General features: G+C 34.7%; 1 protein-coding gene across 50 annotated transcripts in view; it reads right to left on the bottom strand.

Moving 5' to 3' along the window:
- The window catches only part of PPFIA2 (PTPRF interacting protein alpha 2), a 454,616-nt gene that overhangs the window by 75,932 nt on the left and 362,179 nt on the right, over window positions 1–16,505 (bottom strand). For all 50 annotated transcript variants that reach the window (XM_070599410.1, XM_070599421.1, XM_070599415.1 and 47 more), the window contains 5 exons: window positions 14,544–14,679; window positions 12,567–12,787; window positions 7,746–7,983; window positions 4,375–4,404; window positions 1,042–1,172 (listed from right to left, as the gene is read on the bottom strand). In XM_070599410.1, the coding sequence (XP_070455511.1) occupies window positions 1,042–1,172; window positions 4,375–4,404; window positions 7,746–7,983; window positions 12,567–12,787; window positions 14,544–14,679 (756 nt within the window). The remainder of the gene's footprint in view (window positions 1–1,041; window positions 1,173–4,374; window positions 4,405–7,745; window positions 7,984–12,566; window positions 12,788–14,543; window positions 14,680–16,505) is intronic.

The following is a 16,505-nucleotide window of genomic DNA, read 5'->3' on the forward strand; positions in this document are numbered from 1 at the left end:
AACTTTACTTATTCATCCTAATTAATCTAGGTTCACACTCTCTAAACTCCAAAGCAATAGCTTTTCATATGTTACAATATAATTCACTCTCTTTTTTGAAAGTGGAGGAAGTAGGTATTTCGAAGCTGGAGTAACTGTGTGTGTTTTCCACATTAGAAGTGAAAAGTAAACAAAATATGAAGAACAAAATGCCTGACAGCACAAAAAGCTCTGTTTTCAGATATACATATACCATTTAGAAGATAGAGTCTTACTTAAAGTATTAATCACTAAGTCATCACATTTTGTTGTATGGATTATGTGTCCAGAGATGCTGCAATTGGTAAGAACTGCAAGTGATAAGAAGGACACACTCTTAAGATGTAAATTGCATGCTTAGATTTATTTACATCTTTATTATAGAGCTCTGCTTGCAAATTTTTATGCAGATGGAAAGGACAGTATGAAGAGTCACTATGACAAATGGGATATTCTCCCCACGTAAACTTACCTTTTCTTTTAATATTTTGGCAAATTTGCTTTTTTTCGTTTCTAAGAACTTTCTGCCTGAGGAGCTGTTCTAGCGGGCAGCACAAGCACCCATACGGTCGTGTACATACCTGTCTGCTGAAAGTATGTGAGGCGCAATTATGGACTTTTCAGACCTTAATCACTTTTACACTATAAGCCAAATTGATAGTCTTGTCCTAGGATCCCTTCAGCTTTTTGTTACTTTCTTAGTACATCCTTTCTCTAGCCTGACTCTATTTTAATAAGAAATACAGGCCAAAAATAGAAGAGCTCTTCTTATCAACACTGGCTAATAACAAGATTGCAAATATACAGTTAATTTTAAAACTAAAAATATTCTCAGAATGGAAATTTTGGTTTTTTTCACAAATGATATTGGGGAGAGAGAGCAGGACAATACCCCAACAAAGAATTCTAGCGCTAATCAAATTTTTTGTATAAATTTTTAAGCAGTCTATTTGACAACATTGAAAGGAAGAGGGATATTTTCGGAAGGGGAGCATAGAACCTGCAGTGTGCTGAGAGTCATACCTTCGGGCATCATTGTGGTACGAAGAAGGGAGCGTGTGAGTCATCCTGATGGCTCTAGGGGTAGGGGGAGGAGAAGTTTCACATTTAATTGTTGCTTTATCCTCCCGACCATCTTCTTCCACCACTGCAATCTAGAATCAAAAACAATACATTCAGATGATCTCCTTCTAATTTGCAAATGAAACTGATGGAAGTGGAGAATCATTAAAGCAAAGCTATTTGAGTAATTCTAATACAAAAACAATACAAAGAGACTTGGGGCATATAGGTCTTACACGTACAAATTCACATTATTAACGAGTATGACTATCATAACTATTTAAAAGTGAAGACATTCCAGTTAAAAAAAATGGACCCACTACACAAAAATATGACTTAAAGTTAATAAACACTATAGACCAATATCCAGGGACTATGAAAAAGCTATCCTGGAATCCATTTCAATATATCCAGAAGTAAATGCTTTCCAGAAAGTTATTCAACGTATATTTGAATTAATTCACTAAAAAAAGATTATGCATAGTCAGGTTATCATAACATGGACGTCATTCAAGAGGGAGATTTTTGAACTAAGAAGAAATGTTGGCAAAATACACCTTTATCAGATAAAGTGCTTTAGATCAGGCTAATGAAATGTGTTCCAGGATGTTTAAAAAACAAGTTGCAGTTTATAAGGAAAAAAACTTTACTTTTTAAAGTGAGAATAATAAAAGTTAAGAACATAATTCTTGCAAATTGTTTCATTTCACTGCGTCTCATGGGAAAATTGAAAAAAGCATACAGAACAACCCAAGAAGATGAGATGAAAGGAATTTCTTTAAAGAATTTATTTCAGAATCTAGAACAATTCAGGGATACCATAAATTTTGTCAGAGATACTATATAAGACTTTTCAAGAGTCAAGTTAATTGTTGAGAGTTTTTTTTACAACAATGATGCATTTTTTAAAATACCATCATTGTGCATTAAAATACATACACAGAGAGAGAAAGATTGTGGAAGGCAAAACTAAAAGACATATGGCTCTGGAAGTTCTGATGGAAAAAAAGTTCCTCAATATGGTTACAGCAAAAATATTAAAGCTGTGTTCTCATCTTGTATCTATGCAACATCTTGCTTGTTTATACATTAAGCTATTATGCATAAATGTGTTCATATATGACAAAGACCTCATGCATTGGAGAAACTTAATAAAACTGTCTGGGCTCTTGTCATCCAAGCCAGCGTTACTTTTAACAGTTTAGGGAGGCGTCTTAATAGGATTTCCTCTCTCCATTTCGACTAGCCTACGGCCACCAGAAGAATCTTTTTCAAGAACTACTTTCAGCATAATGTCAATATTATGGCAAATCCTTTCTAAACTCACATCTCTCTAAACTCATGAAGTGTGTTTCCAAACTCTTCCTGATATGTATTTACGTCTTCACAGTTCCATGATCTAACCATGGTTGTTTTCCATGACTATTTCTGCTAGGCTTGACCATTTCTACTTCCAGATTTTTTTTCCTGAAACCCCCTCTTAGAAAATACCCTCCTCTCTCCACACTGCCAGTCAAACTATGCCAACTCAAATATCAGCCTCTGAAAATGTCATACAAAAACCATTCTCTGAATAACCCTTAGAGCTCATACAACAGACACAAAGTGGAGGAGAAAGGCTTTACAATCAGAGACGGATTTGAATCCTGGTTTCTCTTATTTGTTGAATGACATGTGCTAACGACTTACCTACTCTAAGATTAAGTTTCCTCATCAATAAAATGGAAGTGATAATACTTATTTTGATGTGTTTTTCTGAAGTGGAAATGAAATCATGTGTGTAACTTCTTACTCTGACATACAGCAATTTTTAGTTTGTGGTCTTCTTCCCATGACCTACCTTTATACCAATCATCTCTTTACTCCCTCAATTCCCTGAGGCTGCATTTCTGGACAGAATCTTCTTTTGTGACTGCTTTTTCTTATACCTACTGAATTTGTTTTATATTACCCATTCAGATTTCTTCCTAAATTCCCAGTATAGTCATTTTAAGTGGTGGAGAAAGTCAAAGACAAATAATAAGAACATCATGCATGGTTAATTTGACACTTGAGAACTAACTGGTAGTATCAAGGAAAAGGTGCTATAGGAAGAGAGATGAAAAAGAAAAAGAAAATTCTTTCCCCAGAAAAAGAAAAAGAAAATTCTTTCAACCTAAGCCATGTAAGCATAATATAGATTCCCTTAATTAAAAAAAGTTCTCTGGTTCCAGAATTGTTTAGGCATAGACTGACTACTACACCAAGAGGATGCTGAAAAATATTTATGCCCTGGATAGTAGGTTGAATCTTTGAAATCTTTCCTATGTGATATCCTGTGAGTCTGACCTCTGCTGTTATCAGTTATCTAACAAGATGTCATTTTGTGTCAAAACTGAAGTCCACTTTGTTACCCATATCCAATATTTATTCTATTGATGTCATACCAAACAGGAAAGCAGTATATTAACTATATTTTCACATTTTCTGTATTCTTGATGCTCCATCATCTGGGGCCATGCTGACCCAGGATAGAATGCCCTCCAGGAGTTCGCTAATTCTTAGAGAAAGTAAAACACTTCCCTGGAGGGCACCTTCCATATGCTAACTGACCAATCTAGACCAGTACCCCAAACCATCTTTTCTATTTGACTCTTGTACCCTAGGAGGCAATATTCCTCTGCCTTCACCATACCAGGACAGGGATTAGACAACTAGAGATAACCCCTATAACCCTAGAGGCCACCGAAATTATTCAAACTAGCCAGTCCTAAGCCTGCTTACCCTGCCTTGCCTTGCCTTGCATCTCCCATAAGAACCACAGTGAGGGCTCCTGCCCACGTTCTCCCCTCATTCTGTCTGCCTCCCGACCCACCCTGGTGCTTCTGCTTGCCCTACACAGCATGGTATGCCCGTTCTCTTGGGAAACGTGAGTAACAAGCTATCTTTACTGGCAGTCGTCTCCTGATCTGTTGGTCTCACATGCCCGAATAGTAGAAAAACCTACTTTTTAAAACAAGCAGCATTGCTCTAGTATGGACAATAAACTATCTAATTTTATCAAGAGTAGTCTAAATATTCTGTGGAAAACAAGGATATTTAGTCCTTATAAAATAATCATTACCCTAGAAAGCATAAACAATTTTATTTTGATGCATTTACTCTTATGATCATATTTAAACAATTCAATAACACTTAAATACTTTTAATATTTATTTTTTCTGTTAATAAAATGCTTCAACTAGAGGGAATATAATTTTACAGCTTTCATAGAAAACAATATTCAACTAGTAATCATGTAGATGTTTACAATACCTTTCTCCGATGTTTCCTTAGATCACTTGGCTGTGATTGGCAATAACAAAAACAACAGAAAATAGGTCTAATTAATGATTACCATTTGATAATGTTACAAGTTTAAATAATATCTATAACTTGGCTATACTTTTTTTTCATTCCAGTCTTCTGTAAATAAATGTCTTTAACCACTATAAAAGCACTCCTCCTGAGAGTTACTTTAGAGAGGGGACTTCCTAGACGGTATGGATGGGGCATGCCTTCATGATGGGGTCATGTGTATGTGCATGAGATATGAGCCATGGGCCGTAGGGAATATAAAGCGCATTTGGAGTGAGCAGGCCAGAAATAAATACTGGACTATATCCTCCTAAGAAAATATAGATGGGAATGAAGAAGATTGTGTATAAATGAAGATTCAATGGATCTTATATGGAGTTTATTACAGTCCTTTTTGCCCAGTCTATGCAGAGCCTTGGGCCTCCTTTGGGCAGGTACGCTGTTCCTGAGGGATCTCAAACTTCCTGGCATCCTAACAACCCCCTCATTCTCAAATACCGAAAGCTCTGGCCTCGGTATTATGTGTTTCTGTGACTACTGTTTTCTTGTCAATGCTTTTCTACAGAATTAAAAAAAAATAGTTAATTCTTTATGATTTCAGACGAACCTTATTCACTTAGTATCTTTGCTAATTTTCCTTATATAAGTAAAACAATTTTTCTTAAAGTATTCTACTTTACATTTTTGTTGCTATTGGAAAATGGGTTGATTTACTCCATTCAATATTCCAATTAGATATCACCATCATGTTATTCATGCTTATGGATTTGTAATAAGGTAAAATAAATACAAGTACTCTTTATTATCAGGACAAATAACAATGTTGGCAAAACATATGAACATATACAATACAAATGAATACAATACTTTTTCAATCTCAGCTTTTCTGCTCCTAAAATTTCTAATTATTCTCTGAATATTAAAACATAAATTATATTTGGCAAAATTATTTTTCCTCCAATATCTTCTACAAGTACAAGAATTTGATGATAAAGTTTTATTTGGTGATAAGAACTTCCTGGATTTCATTTCTTGTTTTTATGAGTCAGATATTAAACATTCTAAAGACTTTTTCACCCTCAGGAAAATTCCTAAATATTTTTTAAGTACTCTAATTATAGTGTAATAAAATTCATTGACCACTGATTTATTCATGACTAACTGTTCAAGAAAATGCATGAAAGCAGTGGTATCCTTTTCACATGTACGCAAACATCACTTCTAAATGATTATATACATGTTATTTTATTATTACAAAAATAATAACACTGTCAACAAATAATAACTCTGTCAAGGATTGTGATGCCAATGTTTATGAAAATACTTAAAAGGGAAAAATACTCTGTTGTAAAATGTAAGGAAATAATAGCAGTACAGAAATAACCAAAGTTTGTTTGCCCTGAATGCTGACTAAATTATGCTCTGTGGGCCAAGATTCATACTGTAGCCTTTGATAATAAGTAGGTCATCAATATACGCAGCATACATTATTTATGCAGAAACTAAGCCAGAGATAATATTTTTAGTTAATAAAATCAGATGTGTGTTCCTAGATTTCTAAAACAAGATCATAATGTAGCTCAGTATACTGGGCTAGCGTATCTGAGCACGTTGGCTAAAAGCTGTCCTGTGCCTGGGTGGGGTCAGTTCTGATGAGCTGGCCTTTGTTTTGACTGGCCATCATCTGTGCTGTCTATTTCAAAAATATCTTTAACATCAAGTCTAGAATGAGCACAGAATAGAGGACTCAATGGCTTAAGGAGGTAAACCTTTCTTTTATATTTTTAATTTCACCATTTCTCTTTTATGCAGACTTTATTGCATAGAAGTCTTATAATTGTAAAGAGTTTGAATATGAGAAATGTTGCTTCGCCATGTAAAAAGTTTCCTGTTTCAATTCTCAACTGCAAAATTAAAGAAAAAGATACCTAAATCTATATACATAACAAGTTTTGTGAAGATAAAAATAAAATTATTTATAAGGTAGTTTTCCCCTAGAGGTAAGAGTATGCACATATATGTGCATTTATATAATTAATTCTAATATACATAATTGTTATAAGTTATTAGCCACAATACACATTTTTGCAACATATTTATTTAAAGATGACACAGAAAATAAATTAAACTTTGTTGTTCAGATGTCACACACACACACACACATGCACAGATACAGACATTGTAACACTTTTTATGGTAGCTTCACAATCTTCTGACCAGAAACTCTCTCTATATTTCATGTTCTTCTGTAGTATCATTAATATCTCCTCCTTTTCTTGTATATGTACTAGACTTGACAGTATATAAACTATTATGTGGCCTATTTGAATTTTAATTAATCTCTGTTCCCAAACTTTTATTTTTAATTGGAACTTTATTGTTTTAATAATATAGTTTTAATATTCACTACAAAAACATAGAATTTTACAGTACAGAATATTTAAATCTTCATTATTGTTGTTATTTCAACACATTTCCAGGTAATCACAAGAAAAAAAGACAGAATAGGACATGCTTTTGAGTTAGCAAATTTGAAGAAAAACCCAGCTCCACTTACTAGCTGTGTTGAGCACGGGCCACTTACTCCTACTCTCAAAGGCTCAGTTACCTCTACTCTATTATGATAATGCCCTTTGACTTCCAAATGTCATAATGAGAATTAAATGACTAAACACCATGGCATTCAGCATTCATTTCAACCATATTTTCCAGAGGTTTTCCTGTATTATTTTTAGCAGAATACTTTTATTTTCTCTGACTTATGTTCAAGGTACTTCCTACTTTAGGTTTCCAACTTTTAATGTTAAATATGAAGATAAATAAATAAAGAATAAAGAAGGGTGAGAATATTGACATGGAAATCTAAAAATTGGGAAATTGCTGCTGTTGTTTTTAATGGCTCTTCTTATTAAAATTATATTATATTATAAAATTAGAGCATTCTATGTTGGTGTATTGAAACAATTAAATAATTTTTGTAATTTAGTGTGTCAAAAAAACCCACCTAGCCCTAATTTAGTTCACCAAGATATCATCAGTGTACTTAATAGTTTGAGTTATTCAGATTTCCGATGTGATATTTAAATTCCTGCTCTTCCATTGACTTATTATGGGACCGTGGGAAAGTTACACTTATGTAGACTACATTTCCTCATCTCATAGTAGAATTAATAATTACACCTATCACTTAGAGATGTTGTAAAAGAAAAAGAAAAAGAAACAATAAAACACACAGGAAGTCCTTAGACTAGAATAAACACGAAATAAGTTTCAGTTATTGCATCATTACTCCTAAAGGAGGTGAGGGTTCTCTGGACACATCATCATACCAGTGTCATGACTCCCATCCGATCCATTTCCCTGGCAGGACTTCGCGGGGTGAGCTTTGGCGTTGAGTGTCCACTTGGGGGAGATGAACTGGCCAGTGAAGAAGCCGTAACTGAGGCAGTGATGGAGGTACCTGGGTGGACCCTCGCCAAATTCAAGCCTTCCAGGCTCACACTAGCCACTCTATTCTCAATTTCTTCAGCACGTAACTCTGTAGATTCTTTTTCTTCCTGAATTAGCCTGAAAGGTACAGTTTAATTTTGACCCATTATATGATGCTCTAATGGTAACTGGAATCAATAAAAAACTACTTTGTGAACATTTTATATCAAATCTAATATTTTCATCTTTTTTTTCTAGGCAATATAATTTTCAATAAATTCCCGGACTTTCTTGCTGAAATTTAGAATATCCGTTTTTTGAAATGATATATAATTCCTCTTTACCTTTAGTTTGACCTTTGACCTTCTTTCTATATTATGCCACTCTTGAAACTCTATGAAACTCTTGAAAACTTGCCTGCCTAATTAATTTTGCCATTAATTCTAATCTTACATTTGAACTCAGGTGTCAATGAGTGAGAAATTTAGAAACTCAGATTCCAACAATGTTATTGAATCCTACTTCCTTTCCAATGAAAAAGTTATAATAGATAGACTCTTCAATAAATTATCATTTATAATTATCATTTGGCTAAATAAAACCCTGAGTCTTTTTTTACATTAATATCTACTCAGCCAAGGTGCTTTTAAACAAGCACCAGGCAATTTAATAATGTGGAGATAGCTAGCTAACTGGAAAGACAGATAACGAAAAAAATTTTTAAAAAATTGTTGTTATAAATGCTTTTGAGAAGACAAAACACTAGACATTACTCTTTTTCTTTAAATAAAGAGAAGCTTCAAGAATATGTAAAGTTAGTTATTACAAAGACACAAAGAATAAAGAACTTTCGCCTGGTTGTGTGAAGCTTCTGTTTAAGTTGAATCTACACACATTTTCCATATTGTTATAATGAAACTGTGTACTAACACAGTTTGTTTGAAAAAAGGGGTCAGAAACCTCTTCTGGGATATTTCCCTCTTAACTCCAAATGGCTTACTGTGATCTCCTATGATGTATAAGCCTTAACTTCAAAGTTATGATCACTGCTGTTTTCTTTTTATGCATTCACTTTGGAAGACTTTGGCGGTTTCTTACAAAACTTAACAGTCTTATCATATGATACAGTAATCGTGCTCCTTGTTATTTATCCAAAGGAGTTGAAAACTTATGTCCATGCAAAAATCTGCACACAGATGTTTATACCAGCTTTACCCATAATTACAAAAACTTGGAAGCAACCAAGAGGCCCTTCAGTAGGCGAATGGATAAATAAACTGTGATATATCTGGACAATGGAATATTATTCAGTACTAAAAAGAAGTGAGCTATCAAGCCATGAAAAGACATGGAGGAACATTAAATGCATATGACTAAATGAAAGAAGCCAATATGAAAAGATTCTGACTATATGACACACCAGAAAAGGCAAAACTGTAAAGACAGTAACCAGGTCAGTAGATGCCAGGTGTTGGGAGGGGAAGAGCAATGAATAGGCAGAGAACAGTGGATTTTTAGGACAGTAAAAAATATTCTGCATGATACCATAATGATGGGTACATGTCATTATACAATTTTCCAAGCCCACATAATACGTATAACACCAAGAGTAAACCTTAATGTAAACTATGGACTTTGGGTGATTATGATGCGTCAGTATAGGTTCATCAATTGTAACAAATGTACCACTGTGGTGGAAGACTTTGCTAAAGGGAGAAGCTATGCATGTGTGCAGCCAGGGTATACAGAAACTCTCTGTAACTTCCCCTCAATTTTGCTGTGAACTGCTCTAAACTGCTATAAAGAAAAAGTCAATAAAAATAATGAGGCACATTTACTCTTAATTATAATTTTTCACATACACAAAGAATACGAATTCTGTTACTTTGAAGTTTATTTTCATGGGTGCATTTTATTTTTTTATCAATTAAAAAAATTTTTCTAAAGGTTTTATTTCTTTCTTTCTTATTTTTCCTTCTTCTCCCCAAATCCCCCCAGTATATAGTTGTATATTTTAGCTGTAGGTACTTCTAATTGTTGCATGCAGCATGCCGCCGCAGCATGGCCTGATGAGCAGTGCCAGGTCTGCACCCAGGATCCGAACCCATGAAACCCTGGGCCCCTGAAGCAGAGTGCACAAACTTAACCACTCGGCCAGAGGGCCGGCCCCCATGTGTGCATATTAACTTTACCCAAAAACCAGAATCCCAAAGGAAGCCTTAATCAAATAATATAGTACAACATCATTAATGCTTTAAACACATTCCAATGAAAAAACAGCATCTTTCCTCCAAAAAAAAAAAAAAAAGGAATTTTGTACTATTAAAATGCTTGGTAGAAAATTATTCTTTCAGAAAAATCTTCCAGTGAGAGGCAATACGGTTCTGCTGTACAAGGAAATTTTAATTATAACCTCCAGGTATTCCAGTAATTGTAAAGGAGAGTCTAACCTAAAGGGACAAGTTGAGTAGGAGGTAGGTGGAGGTTTAATCAAAAAGGAAAACCAGTGCTACCTAGATGTTCAGTTTATTTGGAAAAATACACCACAATCCATTGATCTTTCAAATCCTGATGTTAATATGGAAAGCAAAGAAAATAGCAATGAAATAGATTCCCTTCAGAAGGTCCCAGTGTGTTGGGGAGGGATTCCCATCGGAATCAAACAGAAGGAAGAAAGAATAAAGAAGACTACAGAAGTAAAGCGGGCTAAATAACAGCAACTGTAGACGAACAGTAATGAACGTTGCAGTGGCAAATGGGTTTGAAGTCGCTTGATCTCTCCCTTTAAGAGAGTCAGTGAACTGTAAAGAAGCCAGAAAAAGCTATTTTTAAATGGCTAAGTTAGTTCGTGAAAGAAGAAAAGTCTTAACTAGAGATAAACTCTGGTTGGTGCTAGCAGCTCACCACAGTTTTTATCAAGGTGCCTACTTCTTTTGAATATTGCTATGTATTTTAATTTTATATATTTCTTACAAATCAGCAACTATATTAACCTACATTATGGAGGACAATGAGGAAACATATTGAAGGACAGTAGTTTGAACATGTTATGTGGGTATCAACTTAATTCATCTACAGCGAGATTGTTACTGGTAATTTCTACTCTAATGTAACAAACCGAAGAGTCCCTGGAGAGACATAGGTTGTTATTGAGGGTGTGTGTATATACTTTTGGTGAAAGCAAATATCACAAGGATATATACTTGATTTCAAATCTGTTCAGTGAGTTCAGCCATTAGCTGCACAACATCGGAAAATGTTATTCAGTTTGAATTCATGTTCTCTATATTTTTTTCTATTTATGGTAATGAAATATTTATGAAGCACTTTCTAGTTATCAAGCAAAGTGCTAAGACCTGGAAATAAAACAGTGAGCAGATATATTTTTTGCTCTTATATAACTTATAGTCTAGGAAAGGTAAAGAACTTAAGGACAGTACAGTGAACTGAAGAACAGAAGTGAGGGTGGAGCTGTTCATGACGAGTTAAGAGTAAAGTTGGTGATGTGTTCAGGTAGAATGCTGTGTTGAGGAGAATGTTCCAGAAGTAAGGAATATCAATAAAGGAGAGAGCAAGGGGACATTCAAAGAACTGAAAGTCATGTATAAAAGGATATGGGGTTGGACAGGTGAATGCCAAGAGGATGCTGAGGCAGGTGGGGCATTGCAGACCATATGAAGGATTTTGATCTTTATCTTAAGAGCAATCGAAGGGTTTAAAAATGGGAAATTGCATACACACATTTGGGATTTAAAAAGTCTGTTCTGGCTGCAGTGTTAGTCTGGATTAGATCAGGAACCCAAACAATATAAAGAAACCAGACAGAAACTACTATCGTTTTCCAGATGAGAAACTATTACAATGTGCGATAGGGGGATGACGGTAGAGAACTAGGTACATCTGAATCACATTAGGAGGCCAACAGATTTAGCTACACCCAGAAAGAGCAAATAAAAGCATTGTTCAAAATAGTAAAAGACTGTTTATTAATTGAAAAAAACAAGTTAAGTTTAGTTTCCTGATGGTCAAAAGAAAACAAATCCACCTGACACAGTTGGGTCCTTCACTGGGGTCTGAAACGTTAACTTGTACAATTTCAACTTTATGATATTATCTACTCTTTGGAAATCATCTATCATCGGCTGTATGGTGATAGTACATTTTTTCATATCCAGGCTGAAATAATTCAGTAAAAATTAATTTATATACCTCATTCTTTTATATACCATAACATCATTAGTCTGTATATGTTTCATGTAGGTCCCTTACAAAGGCTGTCCTAATTTTATAGGGGACATATACAAATATCCTAGGAATGTTGTGAAAATGCACATTCTAATTCAAGAGATATGGGGTCAGGTCTGACATTCGGCACTTCTAACAAGCTCCCAGGTGATGCTAATACTTCTGATCTGATGATCGCAATTTTAGTATTAAATTCTTCTAATCCCAGGGCTGGCCTGGTGGTGCAGTGGTTAAGTTTGGCACGCTCCACTTTGGCAGCCCAGGTTCATGGGTTCAGATCCTGGGTGTGGATCCACACCACTCATCAAGCCACACTGTGGTGTCAAACCACATACAAAATAGAGGAAGACTGGCAACAGGTGTTAGCTCAGTAAAAATACCCCCAAAAAACAAGAGAGAAAGAGAGCCCAGGTCATAACTAAAAAAAAACAAAAGTCTTCTAATCCCTTGAAACCATCAGTAATAATTGAACTCACCTGATTTCTTTGTTGATGGCATCCAGTTGTTCCTGAAGCATCATGGCTAGAGTCTGGGCATCAGAATGACCACTTGGAGAGAGAAGATCCATTGAGCTAAAAATTGTTTCCCTGTCATCATCATCAATATCAGACATTTCTGTGTCACTTTCAAAAGGGTGGCTGCTTAGCACTCCAATTTGTTGAGTTCTGTTCCACTCATGATCCCCAAGAGATTTCACCTGGATTGTCAAAGAACAATTATAGTATTTATCACATTACTCATTTTCAAAGCACTATTCTGAGAAACAGCAACCAAAAAGCAACATGCTTTTATAGCTTACCTGGCAAAAGCAGAACTGATTATTAACATTTTAATTTATTGGTTCAATAAAATACTTCCTTGACATCTTATGTAATGGCGTGTATTAATTGTCAGCATAAATATCAACATTTTAATAGGAATAAAGATCATAAACTTCTGCATGATTTCTAGTTCAACCTCAATTCAAGGTAACAATCACTTTAAAGCATTTATGTTTGCAATATTTTCCCGTTTCCAAATGTAACAATCTCTATTCACGTGTATTCAAGCATTCCCATTTCTTATACTAATTAGTCTTACTTACAGTTTCTTATTAGAGGCTGAGACTACAAATATTACCACACAACACATTACACAGGAATTCTCTCAACATTCACTTACACAGACTCTAATAAATTATTATTAAAAATATTGCAAAGTAATTTAATTTCATCTCCAGTGCTCTGGTCACTTAAATGCCTCATTGACTTTTTAAGCCCAAGGCATACTATTTTACATGGCTATGTTTTTTTAACTGATTAAGTCCTCCATGTGAATGAGTCTTGAGTAACCAATAGACCAGTATTTTTCAATCTGTGATCGGAACGTACGAGAGGGTTGGGAGTAAGAGAGACGTCCTAGAGTTTTCTGCTCTTTAAAAAGTTGGTTTTCATTTTCATGATAATATAAAACGACTTTTGGAGGGACCACATGATATTGCCTTGATGATTTACTTAAGATTTGAGGACCTGAATTAGCATTTGTGTTACAAATTATTTTGGTGCCAAGGAGCACTAACATATTTGTCACATAAAAATGAGAAAAGAACTGAGATGGACTTAATCTATTCTTCATTTGTTTATTTATTTACCCTCTCAAGGGATATTGAATGCCTACTATGAGGGATTAATTTGTACATGACACATAGGTGTCATTTAAAAACAAAAGGATGTCAAGAGCCTGTGTACAAATAAGGACAAATAAGTTATGTAGTATTTCTGACACATACAAGTGGTTGGGGAGAAGAAACTACACTTATGGCACAAAGGAAATATATTAATTCTCCATAAAATGCAGCTATATACTTACTCAACATGCATAGCTTACAAATTTTAAGTTATTGACTGAATGAAAGGCTGACAGTGCAGTTTATCACGAACAGGTCTCCACAAACACTTTCAATAATCTATGTACATTTTCCTCAAATTGCTTTTAAAGTAGTAATTATAATTAAAATATTTAATTGCTTTTAATTAACAAGATGAATGCCATTACTTAAGTGCCCAAGCAAATGAAAAATCCATTCGTTTGGCAATATAGCATAATGGACAAAAGCATGGGATTTGAAATCCCACAAATACAGGCTTAAGTTTTGACTCTTATAACATTGCTGGCTGTGTAATGCTGAACACTTAAAATTTCTTAGCTTCAATTTTTTTTATATCTGAAATTAGTATAAAAACAGTACCAAATTCATAGAGTTATGTGGATAAATACATAGGAAATGCTTAGTTCAACTTCTGGCACACAGTAGGGACTTTATGTTAGTTTTATAGTTTTAAAAATATGACATATGTCACACTTGAAACTAATGAAAATGCTAGAATTATGAATTCTCTTAGTATTAAAATTATATCCAAAATGGAATAGTGTATTTACTCAAAACCATCAAGACTTCAAATAAAAAGTTTAACCTTTGGCTCATCTCTTCGCACACCCATGCGGCCTCTCCTTGGTCTTCTTATCACTTTAGTTGTTCTGTAGTCAGACTGGCTGTCCACTAGGGATCCAACCGAATACCGCAACTCAGCTGAGGTGTCCAGATGAGTTCTGGGAAGAAGGAAGAACATGACATATACCCAATCTCAAAAATTAAGCTTACCAGCAAATCGCTATCCATAACTTAATTGACAAAAAAACATAAACTTTCAAGGAAATAAACCTCAAGGAAGAAAACTGGTGAATTGCCATGACTCTTTTGAGGTCTCTTCAGGGTTGCATGTCAGAAATTCTAGTCTCAGCTCCATTCCTGAAGGTCAAATTGTATTTTCTGTTTTTTGTATATAAAAAGTCTTTCTGTTCTTTACTCATCATTTTCAAATATGGTAATACAATGAGACATGTTAAGATTGATAACCGAGATCCTTTGGCTTAAATTCTAGCAATTCTATTTAGTTTGAGCTGTGTAGTGGATATCCAATATTTGGTATTTATTACCATACTTGTTTTAAGTATTCCTATTAATCTAAGAGAAAAATGGATAAACCTTTGGGGTCCCAGAATTATTTGTTTTTCAACGTTCTATTTTTCAATTTAGGAAATCAACAAAATGCTTAAAATCAGATTAACCTAAGGTTAATAATATCATTTTTTTCATAAAATAGCAATACCACCAGAACAATTTTTCAGCTTTTGATAAGACATTGTTCCAAAAAGATAAAGAAAAATCTTTGATGAGCACATTTGATTCTGAAATCTGCTTAGAGATGAAACAGTTGGAAAATTCCAATTGGAAAATATCATCACACTGGCTTTCAATAAACATGATAATGAAGCACAGTGTAGTCAAAGTGCAGTAAAGGCTTCTCCAGGCACATCATTTAGATACTATATAGATTTACAGCAAATGCAGTTTATTGTTCCAATAATGATAATAACAAGGACGACATGCTGTCCTATAAAATGATCCATCATCAGTAGGAAATACGCTTAAAGCTATATTTTCTCTTGTACTGGGGGCCCCTGCTGATGCTTCCTCCCTTAGTTCTCTTTGTGAACGAAAACAAACATTTCTAAATATTTGGCAAGTTTACAAAAGGATAGGTAAGATCTGTGTTTTTGCAACAGCAGAAGACACTGACCTGATTGATGAAAGTCCTTGTTTTGCCAAATAGGATGTTAAAGCAAAAGAACTAAGGAATCATCCACCAAATACATGACAGCTATTGTTGTTATAGCACTGCACTTGAGACTTAAGCAAACTGGCTTTATTGTGGATTAGTCATATGTAAAAACTAACCAACCAGGCCATACTCATAAACAAGAGGCACAACTTTCAGTCTTCATCTATTTGTCAGAGGGTATAAGTTTCATGAAGACAAAGATCAGATTTTAATCGCCACTGTATACTCAAGGAGGTATGCCTCACATATAGTAGCACTTGATAAATATGTGGCAAGATAATGAATGAATGAAACTGATTATAATACAGTCTGAACTATCTAGCTCAGAACATTCTAGGTACCTTTTATCTGCGGCTGCTTAGGGTAATGTCTCTCTGGGCATCAAAGCGGAGTTTCTAACATTACAATTCATCATCCCAGGAAAGCTGTTTCCTTGTTGCTTTATCTCTTAACTCCAGGTCACGTATAAAAACATGAAACAAAACACAGCTCTGGTCCCATGGATGTCCTGCTGAAAACTCCTGGATGTCTTCACACGGCCCTCTACAATCTGGGCTCCATCTCCTCTGCAGCTTTACTTCTAGTTACTCTTTGCCTTACTCTCTCCATCCAGCTGCACTGACTTTCAACTCTATCAGTGACACACTTTCTTTCACTTCTGAGTCTTTAAACTTGTTCTTTTTGCTGGAAACAGTCTCTTCACACATTTGTATGGTTAGCACTCTTAAAGTCCCAGCTTAAAAGTCCCATTGT

This window comes from Equus przewalskii, chromosome 29 (genome assembly GCF_037783145.1).
Source record: "Equus przewalskii isolate Varuska chromosome 29, EquPr2, whole genome shotgun sequence".
NCBI classification, from domain to species: domain Eukaryota; kingdom Metazoa; phylum Chordata; class Mammalia; order Perissodactyla; family Equidae; genus Equus; species Equus przewalskii.